Raw genomic sequence first — 18,416 nt, 5'->3', positions numbered from 1 at the left:
CTCATACCATATGTTGATGAAGTGCTTTATTTTCATCATTAAATATTGAAGCATTTCAACTGCACTGTGGGTTTGTGTGTGCTCTTCCCGATTAGTCAGTTTGTTCACTCAGGAGCCAACTGCATCACCAGGTTGGGCGGGATCTCCAGCTCAGCATTGACCTATGAGAAGAATGTAGATAGGTTCAGTGGACGTGTCATTAAATTAGCAAACACATTCTAAGACACAAACCCTCTCGATGCAATCACAGGCACACACACACACACCACACATACCCTGGAGTTGACGTATTGGTGAAGCAGCATCCGTAGCTCCGTGTTCTGCTGTTTCAGGCTCTGTGTGTCTGTGATGAACTTGGACCTCTCTGTCAGAACAATGCTAGGAACAGACAGATTCAAATAATCAATCAAAATGACGCTCAATCGATCACCACTTTTTATATCACCTGTTTTGTAACTCCATACGAGGCCGCTACTATCTTGTCATCACGTGTATGTGTGTGTGGGCGAGTGTGTGGTACTCACTGGTACTTGTCAAGTGCTGCCTCCAGGGCGCCCCAGATCTTGAGTTTGGCCTCAGGGATGACGTCACCCATGGCCTCCCAGTAAGCAGCGTCTTCGGTGTCATCTCTCCCTCCTAGACCCAGCATACTGGGCTGGTGAGAGGCAGCTAACTCTCTGGGGAAATGTCACAATCATCACTTTCATTGTGAGAAATATTGTGTGTAAAGTTACGCTTCCCCACATAACATTTGTAAGGTGGTTTCTACACTGATTTAAGTTCGCCGTATTGAGTCCAACGTGTCACCACATAATTAATAAATGAGGCCCGAGGGGTTGTGGTATATGGCCAATATACCAGGGCTAAGGGCGGTATCCAGGTATTCTGTGTTGCGGCGTACCTAAGAGCAGCCTAAGCTGTTTTTAATACCAATAAGGCACGTCGGGGGGTTTGTGGTATATGGCCAATATACCTCTGTGTTGCATCGGGATATTGATCCTTTACTACACCCCTTTGCTTAATACATGGGCAAGGCACTTAGAATGCATGCCCAATACATTGCTTGATTATAAGTGGTATGCTAGTTTGGGTATTGAAACAGAGAGCCCCAGTGCTGACCTGGGCCGGCAGTGTTGAGCAGTGAAGGCCCGCAGGGCCACCAGGACATCATTGGGATGGATGAGGTCAGACGGCGGGCTGCAGGAGGAGGCAAACTCCCCTCGCTCCGCCTGAGGACTGGCCACGCCCCATTTTGCAGACACATCCTGAATACAAAAAAAATAAGAAAAGAAACAGGGGGATCATGTTTTATGATCATTCTTACAAGACATCATCATGGCTACTAACATCAGCCTTCTTCCCTCCCTCCCCTCTCTTCTCCCCCCCCTCCTTACCTGGGTCAGCTCCCCTTGTGTATGTTTGTACTTCATGAAGAAATCCGCCAGCTTGTACACGTCCTCCTCGCTCTCGATCCCCATGGCCTGGCAGAGAAGAACAGAGCGGAGACAACACTGACACAGCTCCTCTGTCGCGCCTGTCATGTGTTTATGTGACAGTAAATGTATAGTTACAGGTGAAATAACATACATATTGCCGTCACGTTGTAACTCACAGTGAAGATGGAGTCCAGCTTCATGAGGGACTGTTCATCCTTCTCCAGTGGAGAGAGAAGCTTCAGAAGTTTACTCTCTATCAGAAAACCCTATGGAGGTGAGGGAGGGAAGGAGAGAGAGACAGAGAAGCTGTAAAGGCTAAATGTTGAACTAGTTGAGTTAGATGACACAGTTCCTCTTCCTCCCTCTATTCCTCTGTCATACAGACACACAAACTCTTAGCCCGCTCACCGCCTCGTCACACAGCAGCTCCAGGAGCTTCTTGACCATCTTCACCGACACCGTCCCACTGTGCTCCCCCTCACTCCCTTCCCTCTCTCTCTGCACCTCACTGCTCCCACTCTCCAGCCCTGCTCCTGAGTCATACACCTCCACAGCCAACCCAGGGCTCTCTGCCCCAGGCCCAACCCCGGCCTCCTGGTACTTCCCCTTCCCCAGGCCACTGGTCTGCCCAAGCTGGAGCAGCTCGGAGATTGCCTGGTGCGCAGTCTTCTGGGTCTGTCTCTGGGGCTGGAGGGGGCCGGAGCGCTCCATGAAAGCCAGTGATGGGCGCTGCCAGGCCAGGCCCAACTGCTGCTCGTGGACCAGCCGGTCTGTATCCAGGGCCTTCTCCACCAGCGCCTTGACCTCCTCCTCGTTCATCAGCCACACCTCCTCAAACTTCTTGGCATCGATGGCCGCAAAGTGCCTGAATGGAAGGAGGGGAAAGAGCATAGACTTATTAGTAAGAATGGGCATTGTGTCGAAGTCTCCCCAAGTGCTTGAGACATTGCACTTGACGTGACATTTGTTGGTCTGCTCGGTACAGTTAAATTGCAGTTTTGACCATCCCTGGGTTATAGCGTTAGACAGGGAGAGAAAATGAAAATGCAAAGACTGACAATTACATTCTCTTTGTGTGTGTGTGTGTGTGTGTGTGTGTGTGTGTGTGTGTGTGTGTGTGTGTGTGTGTGTGTGTGTGTGTGTGTGTGTGTGTGTGTGTGTGTGTGTGTGTGTGTGTGTGTGTGTGTGTGTGTGTGTGTGTGTGTGTGTGTGTGTGTGTGTGTGTGTGTGTGTGTGTGTGTGTGTGTGTGTGTGTGTGTGTGTGTATCTGTATGTGTGTGTCCATGTGTGTATCCATGGGTGTGTGTGTTACTCACCTCATCTTCTTCTGCATGTGTTTGTACTGTTGCATGATGCGTGTGTAGTCGTCAGTGAGGTTCTGGTTCTCCTCCCGAGACTGCTTCTCCTGGTTGGCACACTTGATCTTCAGGTTGTTGACAACATCCTGCAGTCTAGATGATAAAAGTCCCAGTAACTACAGCAAAACTACACAGGTATAAGTGTTATTTACAAGATAACCAGTTTCCCCCAAACTACAGCCCCAAACTGTTGTCGACTTTTGTCAATAGGTTTAAAATAACTAATGGTGCTAAAGTAAACAAATCCACTGTGATAGAAGAGATTGGCGATTCAGCACCACAGAAGCGGACAGCGGTGGAAACAGAACTCAGAAATTCAACGCCACATTGTAGTGGAGTGATAGTGTTATAGGGTGCATTCGGAAAGTATTCAGACACCTTGACTCTTCCACATTTTGTTAAGTTACAGCCTTATTCTAAAATGTATTAAATAAAAACAATTCCTCATTAATCTACACACAATACCTGTTGTCCCCACAGTGACTGTACGTACATACCCCAACCAGAAGCCATGGATTACAGGCAACATTCGCACTGAGCTAAAGGGTAGAACTGCTGCTTTCAAGGTTTGGGAATCGGGAAGCTTATAACACGGAAGCTTATAAGAAATCCTGCTATGCCCTCCAACGAACCATCAAATAGGCAAAGCGCCAATACAGGACTAAGATTGAATCATACTACACTGTCTCCGATGCTCGTCAGATATGGCAGGGCCTGCAAACCTTTATAGACTACAAAGGGAAGCACAGCCAGTGACACAAATTTACCAGACGAGCTAAATCACTTCTATGCTCACTTCGAGGCAAGCAACACTGAGGCATGCATGAGAGCATCAGCTGTTCCGGACGACTGTGTGATCACACTCTCCATAGCCAACGTGAGTAAGCCCTTTAAACAGGTCAACATTCACAAGGTCGCTGGGCCAGACGGATTACCAGGACGTGTGCTCCGGGCATGTGCTGACCAACTGGCAGGTGTCTTCACTGGCATTTTCAACATGCGTCCCTGATCGAGTCTGTAATACCAACACGCTTCAAGCAGACCACCATAGTCCCTGTGCCCAAGAACACTAAGGTAACCTGCCTAAATGACTACCGACCCGTAGCACTTACAGCCATAGCCATGAAGTGCTTTGAAAGACTGGTAATGGCTCACATCAACACCATTATCCCAGAAACCCTAGACCCACGGCAATTTGCATACCGCTCAAACAGATCCACAGATGATGCAATCTCTTTTGTACTCCACACTGCCCTTTCCCACCTGGAGAAAAGGAACACCTACGTGAGAATGCTATTCATTGACTACAGCTCAGCATTCAACACCATAGTGCCCTCAAAGCTGATCACTAAGCTAAGGATCCTGGGACTAAACACCTCCCTCTGCAACTGGATCCTGGAATTCCTGACGGGCCACCCCTAGGTAGTAAGGGTAGACAAAAACACATCTGCCACGCTGATCCTCAACACTGGGGCCCCTGAGGGGTGCGTGCTCAGTCCCACCTGTACTCCCTGTTCACCCTCACTGCATGGCCAGGCACGACTCCAACACCATCATTAAGTTTGCAGACAACACAACAGTTGTAGGTCTGCTGACCAACAATGACGAGACAGCCTATAGGGAGGAGGTCAGAGACTTGGCCGGGTGGTGCCAGAATAACAACCTATACCTCAACGTAATCAAGACAAAGGAGATGATTGTGGACTACAGGAAAAGGAGGACCGGGCACGCCCCCATTCTCATCGACGGGACTGTAGTGGAGCAGGTTGAGAAGTGTCCACATCACCAACAATCTAGAATGGTCCAAACACACCAAGATAGTTGTGAAGAGGGCACAACAAAACCTATTCCCCATCAGGAGACTGAAAAGATTTGGCACGGGTCGTCAGATCATCAAAAGGTTCTACAGCTGCAACATCGAGAGCATCCTGACTGGTTGCAGCAAATGCTCGGTATCCAACCGCAAGGCACTACAGAGGGTAGTGCGTATGGCCCAGTACATCACTGGGGCTAAGCTGACTGCCATCCAGGACCTCTACACCAGGCAGTGTCAGAGGAAAGCCCTAAAAATTGTCAAAGACCCCAGCCACCTCAGTCATAGACTGTTCGCTCTGCTACTGCACGGCAAGCGGTACCGGAGTGCCAAGTCTAGGACCAAAAGGCTTCTCAAAAGCTTTTGTCCACAAGCCATAAGGCTCCTGAAAAGGTAATCAAATGACTACACGGACTATTTGCATTGTTCCCCCCCCCCCCTGCCAACCCCCTCTTTTACGCTGCTGCTACTCTCTGTTTATCATCTATGCATAGTCAGTTTAACTATACCTACTTGTACATATTACCTCAAATACCCCGACTACCAGTACCACCTGTATATAGCCTCACTACTGTTTTTATTTTTTTTTATTTACTTCTCTATTGTTTACCTAATACCTATTTTTTACTTAAAAATTGCACTGTTGGTAAGGGCTTATAAGTAAGCATTTCACTGGAAGGTTGTTTGGCCCACGTGACAAATACACTTTGATTTGATTACATGTTTTTCCATTGATCATCTGATTGGACATGATTTGGAAGCCACAAGGCATAGGGTCCCACAGTTGACAGTGCATGTCAGAGCAAAAACCAAGCCACGAGGTCAAAGGAATTGTCAATAGACCTCCGAGACAGGATTGTGTCGAGGCACAGGACTGGGGAACAGTATCAAAACATTTGTGACCTTCATCATTCTTAAATGGAAGAAATTTGGACCCAACAAGACTCTTCCTAGAGCTGGCCCAGCAGCCAAACACCTCAGGGAGGTGACCAAGAACCCAAGCTCCAGAGTTCCTCTGTGGAGATGGGAGAACCTTCCAGAAGGACAACCATCTCTGCAGCACTCCACCAATAAGGCTTTTATGGTAGAATGGCCAGACGGAAGCCACTCCTCAGTAAAAGGCACATGACAGCTAGAGATTGCCAAAAGACACCTAAAGGACTCGCAGACCATGAGAAACTAGATTCTTCTGGTCTTATGAAACCAAGATAGAACTCTTTGGCCTGAATGCCAAGTGCCACGTCTGGAGGAAACCAGGTGACGCTCATCACCTGGCCAATCCCATCCCTACGGTGAAGCATGGTGGTGGCAGCATCGTGCTGTTTGGATGTTTTTCAGCGGCAAGGACTGAGAGACTAGTCAGGATCAAGGGAAAGATTAACAAAGCAAAGTACTGAGAGATCCTTGATGAAAACCTGCTCCAGAGCACTCAGGATGTAAAACAGCTGTTTTGTAGATTTGTGAAGATATCAAAATACTTAAACTTACATGCAAAATACCTGCTGTTAACTTTAAAATGATTGGAATGAATTATTCAAAGAGACTGACTGGGGCAAAGGTTCACCTTCCAACAGGATAACGACCCTAGGCACACAGCCAAGACAACGCAGAAGTGGCTTCGGGACAAGTCTCTGAATGTCCATGAGTGGCCCAGCCAGAGCCCAGACTTGAATACGATCAAACATCTCTGAAGAGAACTGAAAATAACTTGAGCAGCGATGCTCCCCATCCTACCCAACAGAGCTTGAGAGGATCTGCAAAGAAGAATGGGAGAAACTCCCCAAATTCAGGTGTGCCAAGCTTGTAGCGTCATACCCAAGAAAACTTGAGGCTGTAATCGCTGCCAAAAGTGCTTCAACAAAGTAGTGAGTAAAGGGTCTGAATACTTAAATGTGATATTTCAAAAACCTGTTTTTACTTTGTCATTATGGGGTATTGTGAGTAGATGGATGAAGGGTGGTGAAGGGGTCTGAATACTTTTTGAATCATTGTAGATGTAGCTACCTGGTGATCTTTCTCTTCTGCTGGGACTTGGTGATGGTGTTCTCTTCGTCTCTCTTCTTTAGCACCTGGAAGTTGTACTCCAGCTTCTCCTGGTTCAGCTGGTACGTAGCCTTCATCTGCTGCAGCTGCTGCTCCAAGATCTACACAAACACACACACCACAGCTCATTTAAATACAGTCCCTAACATACCTGCATACTCGTTCCACTTTTTCATATTTTCCGTCTACCTGAACATCTGTGTCCAGTTTGATCTTGATCATATTGTATTCCTCCGTGTCCTCTGTCCTCAGCTGCTGCAGCAACACCTCATACTCCTCCACCCTCTTCATCCTCTGCGTCACGTTCTCCAGCTAGAGAGAGAGAGAGAGAGAGAGAGAGAGAGAGAGAGAGAGAGAGAGAAAGGAGAGACAAAGAGAGACACAAAAGTTCAAGTATATTTTCAGGGAGAGAAGAGAGTGTATTCATTTGAATCTTATTTACCTCTTTGTCCCGGCGCTCCTTCGTGTACTGTTCCCATTTCTTCCTGTTCCCTGTGAGTAGGATCTTCCGCTCATGCTCAAAGGAATTCTGCACAAAACAGGAGCAGGTCAACAACCATCAACAAACAGATCAATGAACATGTCAACAACCACAATAACCATCCTGGTGACCAAAAACCAACCAAACGCAGGAAACAGCCCCACTCAAAGTCGGCAGGACACTGCATGGTCAGGGGAGACAGAAGGTGGCTCAGTGGAGGCTGATGGGACGAGCTATTGGAGGATGTATTTATTGTAATGGCTGGAATGGAATAATTGGAATGGTATCAAACACATTCAACGTATGGAAACCACATGTTTGACTCCTTTCCATTAATTCCATTCCACCCAATACAATGAGCCCGTCCTCCTTTAGGTCCTCCCACCTGGCTCATATCTTTCATGTCAGCTCGTGGACCACCCACCAAGGGGTGACCCCTAGGGAATGTGTAGATGATGTTCATCGACTACAGCTCGGCCATAAGTACCATAGTGCCCTATAAGCTCATCACAAAGCTCATGGCCCTGGGTCTGAACTCCTCCCTATGCAACTGTGTCCTGGACTTCCTGACGGGCCACCCCAAGGTGGGGAAGTTAGGCAACATTACCTTCTTGACACTCATTCTCAACATGGGGGCCCCACAATGGTGCGTCCTCAGTCCCCTCCTGTATTCCCTGTATACCCACAACTGCATGGCCTCACACAGTTCCAACTCCATCATCAAATTCGCTGACGACATAACAGTCCGTATATCCCCAACATAACGTACATAACAGCCTGCATACCAACAACGACACCCTACAGGGAGGAGGTAGGCACTCTGACGGCATGGTGCCAGGTAAACAACCTCTCCCACAACATTAGCAAAACAAAGGAGCTGATTGTGGACTTCAGGAGGAACCAGGCTGGACACGCCCCCATCCTCATCAACCGGGCCGCCATGGAGACGGTCAATAACTTCAAATTCCAACGGCATACACGACTGCCCTACATGACACCTACAACACCAGGTGTCGCAGGAAGGCCAAGACGATCATTAAGGACCCCAGCCACGTCCTGTTCTCCCCGCTTCAATTCCTCAGACACAGGAAGTACAGGAGCATCATGGGAATAGACTGGTCAAAAGTTTGCTGAATAGCCACAACCAGCTGCTTCCCTCTCCTATGGACCTTTCCCCCTCCCCACACCCACTCAACGGTCACTTACCTTACATGCTGCTCCCACTATGGACCTTTCCCCCTCCCCACACCCACTCAACGGTCACTTACGTTACATGCTGCTCCCACTATGGACCTTTCCCCCTCCCCACACCCACTCAACGGTCACTTACCTTACATGCTGCTCCCACTATGGACCTTTCACCCTCCCCACACCCACTCAACAGTCACTTACCTTACATGCTGCTCCCACTATGGACCTTTCCCCCTCCCCACACCCACTCAACAGTCACTTACCTTACATGCTGCTCCCACTATGGACCTTTCCCCCTCCCCACACCCACTCAACGGTCACTTACCTTACATGCTGCTCCCACTATGGACCTTTCCCCCTCCCCACACCCAATCAACGGTCACTTACCTTACATGCTGCTCCCACTATGGACCTTTCACCCTCCCCACACCCACTCAACAGTCACTTACCTTACATGCTGCTCCCACTATGGACCTTTCCCCCTCACCCCCGCAAATTACTTTTACTCTGCCCACATCCCAACTACATTCATCACTGTTGCAGTTTTTAATATGTATATTATAGATGGTTTTTATTAGAATTTGCATTGTTTTTATTTCACTTGGTCCCCACACCTTCTAAATGGTCATGTTGCTCCCCCTATGGTCACCCCCCCCACGTCCTCAACACTCTTTACTATATAGTGCTATTTATATTTATATTGTTTTTGTTTTTTTATCACCATTTTCATTCTCTTATTTCAATTCGTCCTGCATGTTTTAGCTCGGAGCCTAAGATTTTCACAGTACCCTGCAAGCCTGTACATGTGAGTATTAAACACTGATTCTGAATGTGTCCCACCTCTATCTGGTCCAGTTCATCCCTGTAGGAGCCCATCAGAAACTTGACCTGGTCCTCCATCCTCTCAATCATCAGGTCCACATCCTCTGCCTGCTTCTTTAGATCTTTGACGTAGCGATCGTCACTTAACTTCATCTCCTACACACGCACAAACACATTATACATACAGACAAAACAAATTAATACACACAAGCACACACACACACACACACACACACACTACCTTCTGCAACTCGTGGATGAGTTTGTTCTTGTCCTCTATGAGCAGGGCACACAGCTGCTGCTGGCTGCTCAGAGAGTCTCTCAGGTCCTGGGGGATCTCCTTCATCTTTGCCACCGTCCACTTCCTGGTGATCTCCTCAAACTTCTCCAGGCTCGACTTGGCCTCATTCTCCAGCTTCTCCACCCTGCTCAGGGGAAGGGGTGGGAGGGGAGAGAGATAGAGGGAAGTCGGAGAGGAGAGGAGGGTTGGAACACATGAATGTTTGGTTGATAGTCAACAACGTTCCAATTATTGGTAGAAGAGTTTGTTTGTTGAGCGGTGCTGTGAGGTTGTAGTATTAGTTTGACCTGCTTTTTGTGATAATGAGATACGCATTTACAGTCCATGGTCAACAGAGGGAGCACTTCCACTACAACTGCTGCAGGGCACAGTCACTGATCCTGGGTATGGTACCTGAGTCTGTGGGCCTCCTCCACCTCTGTTTGACGCTGCGATTCCCTAGAATCAGCTGCTACCTGGATGTTGGTAACCAGCTCCGTCCCATCACTCTGCAGCTTTATCATACGCTGGGGGGAATGAGAGAAGGAGACATGTAAGTATGTCTGTGTTGTGTTGTGTTGACGTTATGTTTCATTGCTTCAAATGAATTTCTAATGCTAACAATAACATAGGTCTAATGGTACCTTCTCACTCTGTTCCACTTGATGCTGGCTTTTCCTGGCCTCCTCTTTGATTTCTTTCTTTTCACGGGAGTCATCTCCCAGTTCTTGTCTGAATGACAGATGGGAAAAGAACATCTTATTTTGGCATGTACTATATACAGTGCCTTGCGAAAGTATTCGGCCCCCTTGAACTTTGCGACCTTTTGCCACATTTCAGGCTTCAAACATAAAGATATAAAACTGTATTTTTTTGTGAAGAATCAACAACAAGTGGGACACAATCATGAAGTGGAACGACATTTATTGGATATTTCAAACTTTTTTAACAAATCAAAAACTGAAAAATTGGGCATGCAAAATTATCCAGAGGACAGAGTACACCTTCAACAGGAATAGCTAAACAGCTAAGCTAAAAGTTTAACAGGCGGCTAACAGGTGCTATCTCAAACAGAAGCCAGCTAACGTTAGCTACCTTTTCTTGGCTTCACTTCGTGCAGCTATCCGGAGGCGACGGGCTGCAATTCTCTCCTCTGGATTTTCAGAGTCCACGGAAGGTCCAGCCTCCTCCGTATCCTCGCGTAGGTTACCGGCTTGACTCATTTTTTCTTAGCTAGCTATCTAGTTAAGCTTATTACTTCGCTTCTACACAAAAGTGGAAAGTGTCAACATCACTCACTATATGATGATTTGTTGTTGTAATTGTTGCTATGGGTACGGTGGCCAGTCTAAAAAAGTAGGATATTCTGCACCCTACCGGAATGAAATGTGAACTGCAGTGAAATGTCGCGCTTTGCTACTGATTATGAAATAAAAGTGAATCAGAAAATTAAATTATAACCTTTCTTCTAATGTGGAATAGACAGGGTAGGCTATCCTCACATCTCAGACTATTATTGCTCAAGTCTAATAATAATAATACAATAATACATTTGGTAAATACAAATAATGGGCATTTGGTACACTGTCTATTTTTGCCCTGGTTAGTACCCAATTCATGTCAAGACCTATACATACTGAGTAGTTATTTAACAAGAAAATCAGCTTCAGTGTCAATGTTGAGAAACATCCCACGTGTGGGATAATGTTAGAATTCTGCTGATCTAACTATTTTCTATTCATGAAAAGTTTATAAAACCAGATCGTATTTGATCTCATGTGGGCTAAAGGTCTTTGGATGTTCAGTTTCCTACAAAACAAGCAGCATATTTCTCCCTGAATATCTCCACTCTCACAGCCTGCCATTGGGGTTACACTCTTTATTTATGAATCTATAACTTGCGGTGTGGAATGAACTTATTTCCTGTGCATGAGAGAGCTTCATCAATACAGACCCTAGTATACTGAACAAAAATATAAACGCAACATGTCAAGTGTTTCATGAGCTGAAATAAAAGATCCCAGAAATGTTCCATATGCACAGAAAGATTATTTCTTTCATATTTTGTGCACAAATTTGTTTACCTCCCTGTTAGTGACCAAAGATAATCCATCCACCTGACAGATGTGGTATATCAAGAAGCTGATTAAACAACACAATCTTTACACACGTGTATCTTGTGCTGGGGACAATAAAAGTCCAGTCTAAAATGTGCCATTTTGTCACACAACACAATGTCACAGATTTCTAAAGTTTTGAGGGAGCGTACAATTAGCATGCTGACTGCAGGACTGTCCACGAGAGCTATTGCCAGAGAATGTAAGGTTCATTTCTCTACCATAAGCCGACTCCAGCATTGTCTTAGAGAATTATGAAGTATGTCCAACCGGTGGGGGGAGGGGACTCATTCTGATTTGCTGGGCCTGGCTACCCTTTGGGTGGGCTCCCAACAACTCCCTAGGCCTACCCATGGCTGCGCCCCTGCCCAGTCATGTGAAGTCCATAGATTAGGGCCTAATGAATTTATTTAAATTGACTGATTTCGTTATATGAACTGTAACTCAGTAAAATCTTTGAAATTGTCGCGTGTTGCGTTTATATCTTTGTTCAGTATGGACTATGCATTATTAACAGAGAGTTTTTCTGTCTCTGATGTTGTTCTCTCTCCTGAGTCCTGATCCAGACATATATGTCTTTAGGAGCTCATCATATGCCTAACCATTTGCACACATCCTGGCAAAGGGAATACTCTATTCAAAGCGAGGATGCTGTGTTAAATGTATCTTTGATGAGAATGTGGTTCAGTCAGGTTGTGTAACGCATTTGTCTTCCTGGTCTACCTGCATGAGTTATTTCTTTCTGGCTCTTAGTTTTGTCTCCTTTAGCTGTTGAGGTATTTCTGGTCCTGTGCATTACATTTCTACACACTGCACCCCATCTACCCTCTGACAGCCTCTGGATGTCCTCTGTCTCACTCACCTACTCACACACACACACACACACACACACACACACACACACACACACACACACACATATTCTAATCTACCTGGTTGAGGCTTCAGTCGTCTTCCTAAGCACCTCTACGTTCATGTTAATCGCACATTTAGCGGTCTGAGTGAAGAGTCTGAGTTCTGTTCTGAGGCTTGGAGCCCAACGGCTGATGAGATTGTGTACAGAGAGCCGGGCAGGAGTATGATAGTAGTGGAGTGTATAAATGCTATTTATGCAACTTTTGATTATGTTAAATAGTGTTGAAGTATTATGCTGTATTACAGTGCTTTCAGAAAGTATCCAGACCCCTTAACTTTATAACATTTTGTTGTGTTACAGACTGAATTTTTAAATGATTCTATTTTGATTTTTTTAGTCACTGGCCTACACACAATATCCCATAATGTCATAGTGGAGTTATGTTTTTAGAAATTTTGACAAATTAATAAAAAATGAAAAGCTGAAATGTCATAAGTACTCAACCTCGTTGTTATGGCAAGCCTAAATAAGTTCAGGAGTAAAAATGTGATTAACAAGTCAAATCAAATCACTTTCTATTGGTCACATACACATGTTTAGCAGATGTTATTGCAAGTGTATAAAATATATGGATGAGCAGTGACAGAGCGGCTAAGATGCAATAGATAGTAAAGAATAGATAGTGAAGGATACAGTATACAGTATATACATTGAGATGAGTAATGCGAGATATGTAAACATTCTTCAAGTGGCATTAATAAAGTGACTAGTGTTCTGTTTATTAAAGTGGCAAATTATATCAAGTCTGTAGGTAGGCAGCCACCTCTCTGTGTTATGTTTGGGTCAAATCCAATAGAACAGATTACTGAGCACCACTCTCCATATTTTCAAGCATAATGGTAGTTGCATCATGTTATGGGTGTGCTTGTAATCGTTAAGGACTGGGGACTTTTTCAGTATAAAAATTATATGGAATGGAGCTAAGCAAAGGCAAAATCCTACAGGAAAACCTGGTTCTGTCTATTTTCCACCAGATTCTAGGAGATGAATTCACCTTTTAGCAGGACAATAATTTAAAACACAAGGCCAAATCTACACTGGAGTTTCTTACCAAGAAGATATTGAATCTTCCTGAGTGGCCGAGTTATAGTTTTGACTTAAATTTTCTTGAAAATCTATGGCAAGACCTGAAAATGGTTGTCAAGCAATGATCAACAACAGAGCTTGAATCATTTTGAAAATAATAATGGGCAAATGTTGCACAATCCAGGTGTAGAAAGCTCACAGCTGTGACCACTGCCAAATGTGCTTCTACAAAGTATTGACTCGGGTGTGAATACTTATGTAGATATATTTCTATATTTCATTTTCAATACATTTTCAAAAATGTGTAAAAACATATTTTCATGTTGTCAGTATCAACTTGAATTCACACTGTACAGTAGCACAACAACATTTGAATTGAACCTTTATTTAACTAGGCAAGTCAGTTAAGAACAAATTCTTATTTACAATGACGGCCTACAAGTAAAGGGTAATGAATACTTTCTGAAGGCACTGTATATCATAAATTAGCATTATTAGCATTAGCATTTATGTTACTTGCCGCTTCTCATTTCAACTAACATTCAGTGTTATTTCCACACCTTTTTTCCCCTGAAAGAAGACTATCGCGTCAGTAGAGGGAATGTCTATTTTCCACATCAAAGCCTCTGATGGCCCTTTGAGAGCGGAGCATGACCTTGTCCAACCAGCCCAGCCACAAGGGAAAGGGGATACCTTGTCAGTTTCACAACTTAATGCATTCAACCGAAATGTGTTTTCCGCTTTTAACCCAACCCCTCTGAATCAGAGCGATGCGGGAGGCTGCCTTAATCGACGTCCATGTCATCAGCAACCGGGGAGCAGGTGTTGTTGGGGGCTTAACTGCCTTGCTCAAGGACAGAAAGGCAGTTTTTTTTTTTTCACCTTGCCAGAAGATTAAGGGAGTGAATAGAACACACTAAAGCACCTGCTGAGTGTTGCACACGTGTTTACAAGATAATGACAGCGTTTTAAAAAGGGGTCCTTCTTGAATTGCGGTGGTAATTGTCCCTTGATTTTGGCACCATGTAAAAACACTTTAAAATGACAAAAACATGACAAATAACACTGTTTTTTAATAAGGAAACATATGTAATTCCTTTATACTGCAAAATATCTATTTTTATGCTTTGTAGAATCTACTATGGACTAACAAATTGGCTTATCCCACTGGTGATGTGTTGAGGTGTTGTAAAATGTTTTGGGGATTTAGATATATTTATCTATTATTTTGGATGCTAGACAGTGTACAAAAGTATTTCATATATTGTATATATTCATTTTAAAAAAGGAGGCTATTAAAAACACCTACTTTTTTGCTAGATTAATTACTATAATATATACTACAGTTTTCTTTTACTACAGTATTTATACTATATTTAACTGTAAATACTAATATATATTACAGTATACAACAGTAAATACAACAGTATACTGTATTGTTTTGGTGGACTTTAATGAATACTACAGTAAAGCTGTGGTGCAGCTCCTCTCTGATGAGAATTCTCTGGAACGACAGGTCCCGGGGGCTTTCCCTGCACTTAGGTCGTTGTAGGGACGACCACAGCTCACACACACACACACACACACACACACACACACACACACACACACACACACACACACACACACACACACACACACACACACACACACACACACACACACACACACACACACACACACACACACACACACACACACACTCAAGCACAGTGCTGAAAAGGCTGTTCGCACAAAGGGATGCAAGTGAAATTTTGACAGGAGCATAGAAAGCGGACAGGACAGGAGTGTATGTGTAAATTTAGTGTGTGTGTTTGTGTGTGTGTGTGTGTGTGTTTGCGCGAGTGTACTTAAAGTCAATGTTCACATTCGTCATCTTAATTTGCTCAGTGGGGAAGGGGAGTGGGGGGTGCTATACTGAATGTGTGTACTGCACTTGTCTGTGAATGTGTGTGTGTGTGTGTGTGTGTGTGTGTGTGTGTGTGTGTGTGTGTGTGTGTGTGTGTGTGTGTGTGTGTGTGTGTGTGTGTGTGTGTGTGTGTGTGTGTGTGTGTGTGTGTGTGTGTGTGTGTGTGTGTGTGTGTGTGTGTGTGTGTGTGTGTGTGTGATGTGCACATCTGGGTGCATATAGAGAGTGAGTGTATAAAGATTCTCGGAACTGAATATGCTTTCTGTGGTAATGTCAATAATGTGAAGAATATTATTCTTCACGTTATTCACAATATTACTCAGAAGCAGAAGAGCCTGTTTCCCTGTCAGAGGTAAAATTCTATCGCTGGCACCCTTTGGGGTGTGTGAATACGGGTCCCTACTGGTCTGGTCTGTCTGTGGAAGAGGAGGATGGAGGAGGACAACAAATACATGTCCAAACTGTCACCCACTGTGGACTACTGGGCAGGCATGTACCTAGTGGTGATAGGTGAGTTACTTTTGGATTTGTTCAGCATTCTGCATTGGGGCTGGTAGTTTGGGATTTGTGAAATACAAATGACAGGATTTCAGATAGATGTGAGATTGATTTCTGTGGAGATGGTGATTAGAGATGATGTAGTGTAAAGGGATTCATATTCCGTACACACTCTTTGCGCGTGAGCTGTTTTACGTTTTAAATTTCTCTAATTTCTCAGTGGAATTTACAGCCATACTGTATATCACACCAAAGTCCTATCGGTTGGCAATATACAGTAGTGGATATATAAAGAATAAGCAGCACTTAAGGTATAATTGATTTGACACAAAGCATTATGGTTGTCTTTTCAATGGTTGGCAATGTGTGCTCTAGATGTGTGAGTGGTTATTGTGCACTCATTGATTTGACAAAAGCTGTTGCTTTTCATTTTTCGCTTATCATTTATGCTGGACACAGTGGAAACCATACTTCCATTGGTGAGCTGTCAGATGTCTATGAGAAAGTACATGAAATAAGGATATCTACACAAACAATGTATACAAAAAGTACATTTCTGTTGATTCCTGATAAATGTACATCTAAAACTGTGAGTGTTTACATGTGGTACAACACCCCAGTCCTCCTGTTGCAATTCAGATACAGTGAGGTCCAAAAATATTAGGACAGTGACAAATGTTTTGTAGTTTTGGGTCTGTACTCCAGCACTTTGGATTTGAATGAATTATACAATGACTATGAAGTGCAGACTGTCAGCTTTTATTTGATGGTATATCAGGTGAACTGTTAAGAAATTACAGCACTTTTTGGACATAGTCCTCCCATTTTAGGGAACCAAAAGTATTTGAACAAATTCAAAGTTGAAGCTGATTAAACAGCATGATCATTACACAGGTGCACCTTGTGCTGGGGGACAATAAAAGTCTAAAATGTACAGTTTTGTCACACAACACAATGCCCAAATATGTCTCAAGTTTTGTGGGAGCATACAATTGGCATCCCAACTGCAGGAATGTCCACCAGAGCTGTTGCGAAATAATTAAATGTTATTTTCTCTACCATTTGGCGTTTCCAATGTTGTTTTAGAGAATTTGGCAGTACGTCCAAACGGCTTCACAACCGCAGACCATGTATATGGTATCGTGTGGGTGAGTGGTTTGCTAATGTCAACGTTTTGAACAGAATGCCCCATAGTGGTAGGGTTATGATATGAGCATGCATAAGCTACGGATAATTAAGGCAATTGCATTTTACAGCTGGCAATTTGAATGCACAGAGAAACTGTGACAAGATCCTGAGGCACATTGTAGTGCCATTCATCCGCCGCTATTATGTTTCAACATAATTGTCACGCTCTGACATTAGATATCTCTGTTTTCTATATATTTTGGTTAGGTCGAGGTGAGACTAGGGTGGGTCCTCTAGTGTTGTATGTCTAGGGTTTTGTATGTCTAGGGTTGTTGTAGGTCTAGGGGGTTTTGTATTTCTATGTTGGCCTGATATGGTCCCCAATCAGAGACAGCTGTTTATCGTTGTCTCTGATTGGGGATCGTATTTGGGCAGCCCTGTTTCCCACTTTCTGGTGTGGGATCTTGTTGACAGTTAGGTGCCTGTGTGCACACTAGTAGCTTCACGTTTCGTTTGTGCTTGTTTGTTTTGTTTTGCTGAGTTTCGGTATTATTAAAAACATGTGGAACTCTATTCATGCTGCACCTTTGTCTCATCATTACGACGATCGTGACAGAAGATCCCACGACAAAAAGACCAAGCAGCATGTTCAGGAGGAATGGACCTGGGAGGAGATTCTGGATGGAGCAAGACCCTGGACGCAGGCGGTGGAGTATCGCCGTCCTAAGGAGGAGATAGAGGCAGCGAAAGCAGAACAGCAATATTACGAGCAGTTATACCAACGAGACAAGCACGAGAGGCAGACCCAAAAAACTTTTGGGGGGGACACACGGAGTGGTCAGCGGAGCCGAGGCCTGAACCAGAGCCAGTCAGGGAGTCGAGTGAGGAGCTCAACTCAAGATTCCAGAGAGAAGTGCTAGCATTGTGAGCGTTGCGGAGCGGGCGTGCTGAGGAGCGTGTTATGCAGTGATGCTAGGCAGTGATGCTAGGCAGTGATGCGCACGGTGTCTCCAGTTCACATTCATAGCCCGGTGCGCTGTATTCCAGCTCCCCGCATTGGCCGGGCTAGACTGGGCATCCAGCCAGGAAGGATGGTGCCGGCTCAGCGCTCCTGGTCTCCAGTACACCTCCTTGGACCAGGATATCCTGAGCCGTTCTGTGCACTGTGTCTCCGGTGCGTCTGCACAGCCCAGTGCGTCCTGTGCCAGCGCCCCGCATTTGCAGGGCGAAAATAGTCCTATGCTCCAGACCTCCAGTGCGCCTCCACAGTCCAGTACGTCCTGTGCCTCCTCCTCGCACTCGCCCTGAGGTGTGTGTCATCAGCCCAGTGCCACCTATACCGGTCCCACACATCAGACCTCCAGTGCGTCTCCACAGTCCAGTAAGTCCTGTACCTTC

At 44.9% G+C, this 18,416-nt stretch overlaps 1 protein-coding gene across 1 annotated transcript; it reads right to left on the bottom strand.

Moving 5' to 3' along the window:
* Positions 1 to 11: 11 nt before the first annotated feature.
* drc1 (dynein regulatory complex subunit 1 homolog (Chlamydomonas)) lies at positions 12 to 10,761 on the bottom strand. Its single transcript, XM_046292119.1, has 16 exons — positions 10,520 to 10,761; positions 10,069 to 10,156; positions 9,839 to 9,951; positions 9,386 to 9,569; positions 9,163 to 9,300; positions 7,093 to 7,179; positions 6,840 to 6,962; positions 6,612 to 6,751; positions 2,753 to 2,887; positions 1,845 to 2,301; positions 1,613 to 1,702; positions 1,395 to 1,481; positions 1,120 to 1,265; positions 525 to 677; positions 276 to 378; positions 12 to 161 (listed from the first exon to the last, which is right to left on the bottom strand). Exons 1-16 carry the CDS (start codon positions 10,645 to 10,647, stop codon positions 105 to 107), a joined length of 2,229 nt encoding a protein of 742 aa, XP_046148075.1. The 5' UTR covers positions 10,648 to 10,761; the 3' UTR covers positions 12 to 104.
* Positions 10,762 to 18,416: the final 7,655 nt, after the last annotated feature.

This window comes from Oncorhynchus gorbuscha, linkage group LG12 (assembly GCF_021184085.1).
Source record: "Oncorhynchus gorbuscha isolate QuinsamMale2020 ecotype Even-year linkage group LG12, OgorEven_v1.0, whole genome shotgun sequence".
NCBI classification, from domain to species: domain Eukaryota; kingdom Metazoa; phylum Chordata; class Actinopteri; order Salmoniformes; family Salmonidae; genus Oncorhynchus; species Oncorhynchus gorbuscha.
This window is presented reverse-complemented; position numbering and strand designations above follow the sequence as displayed.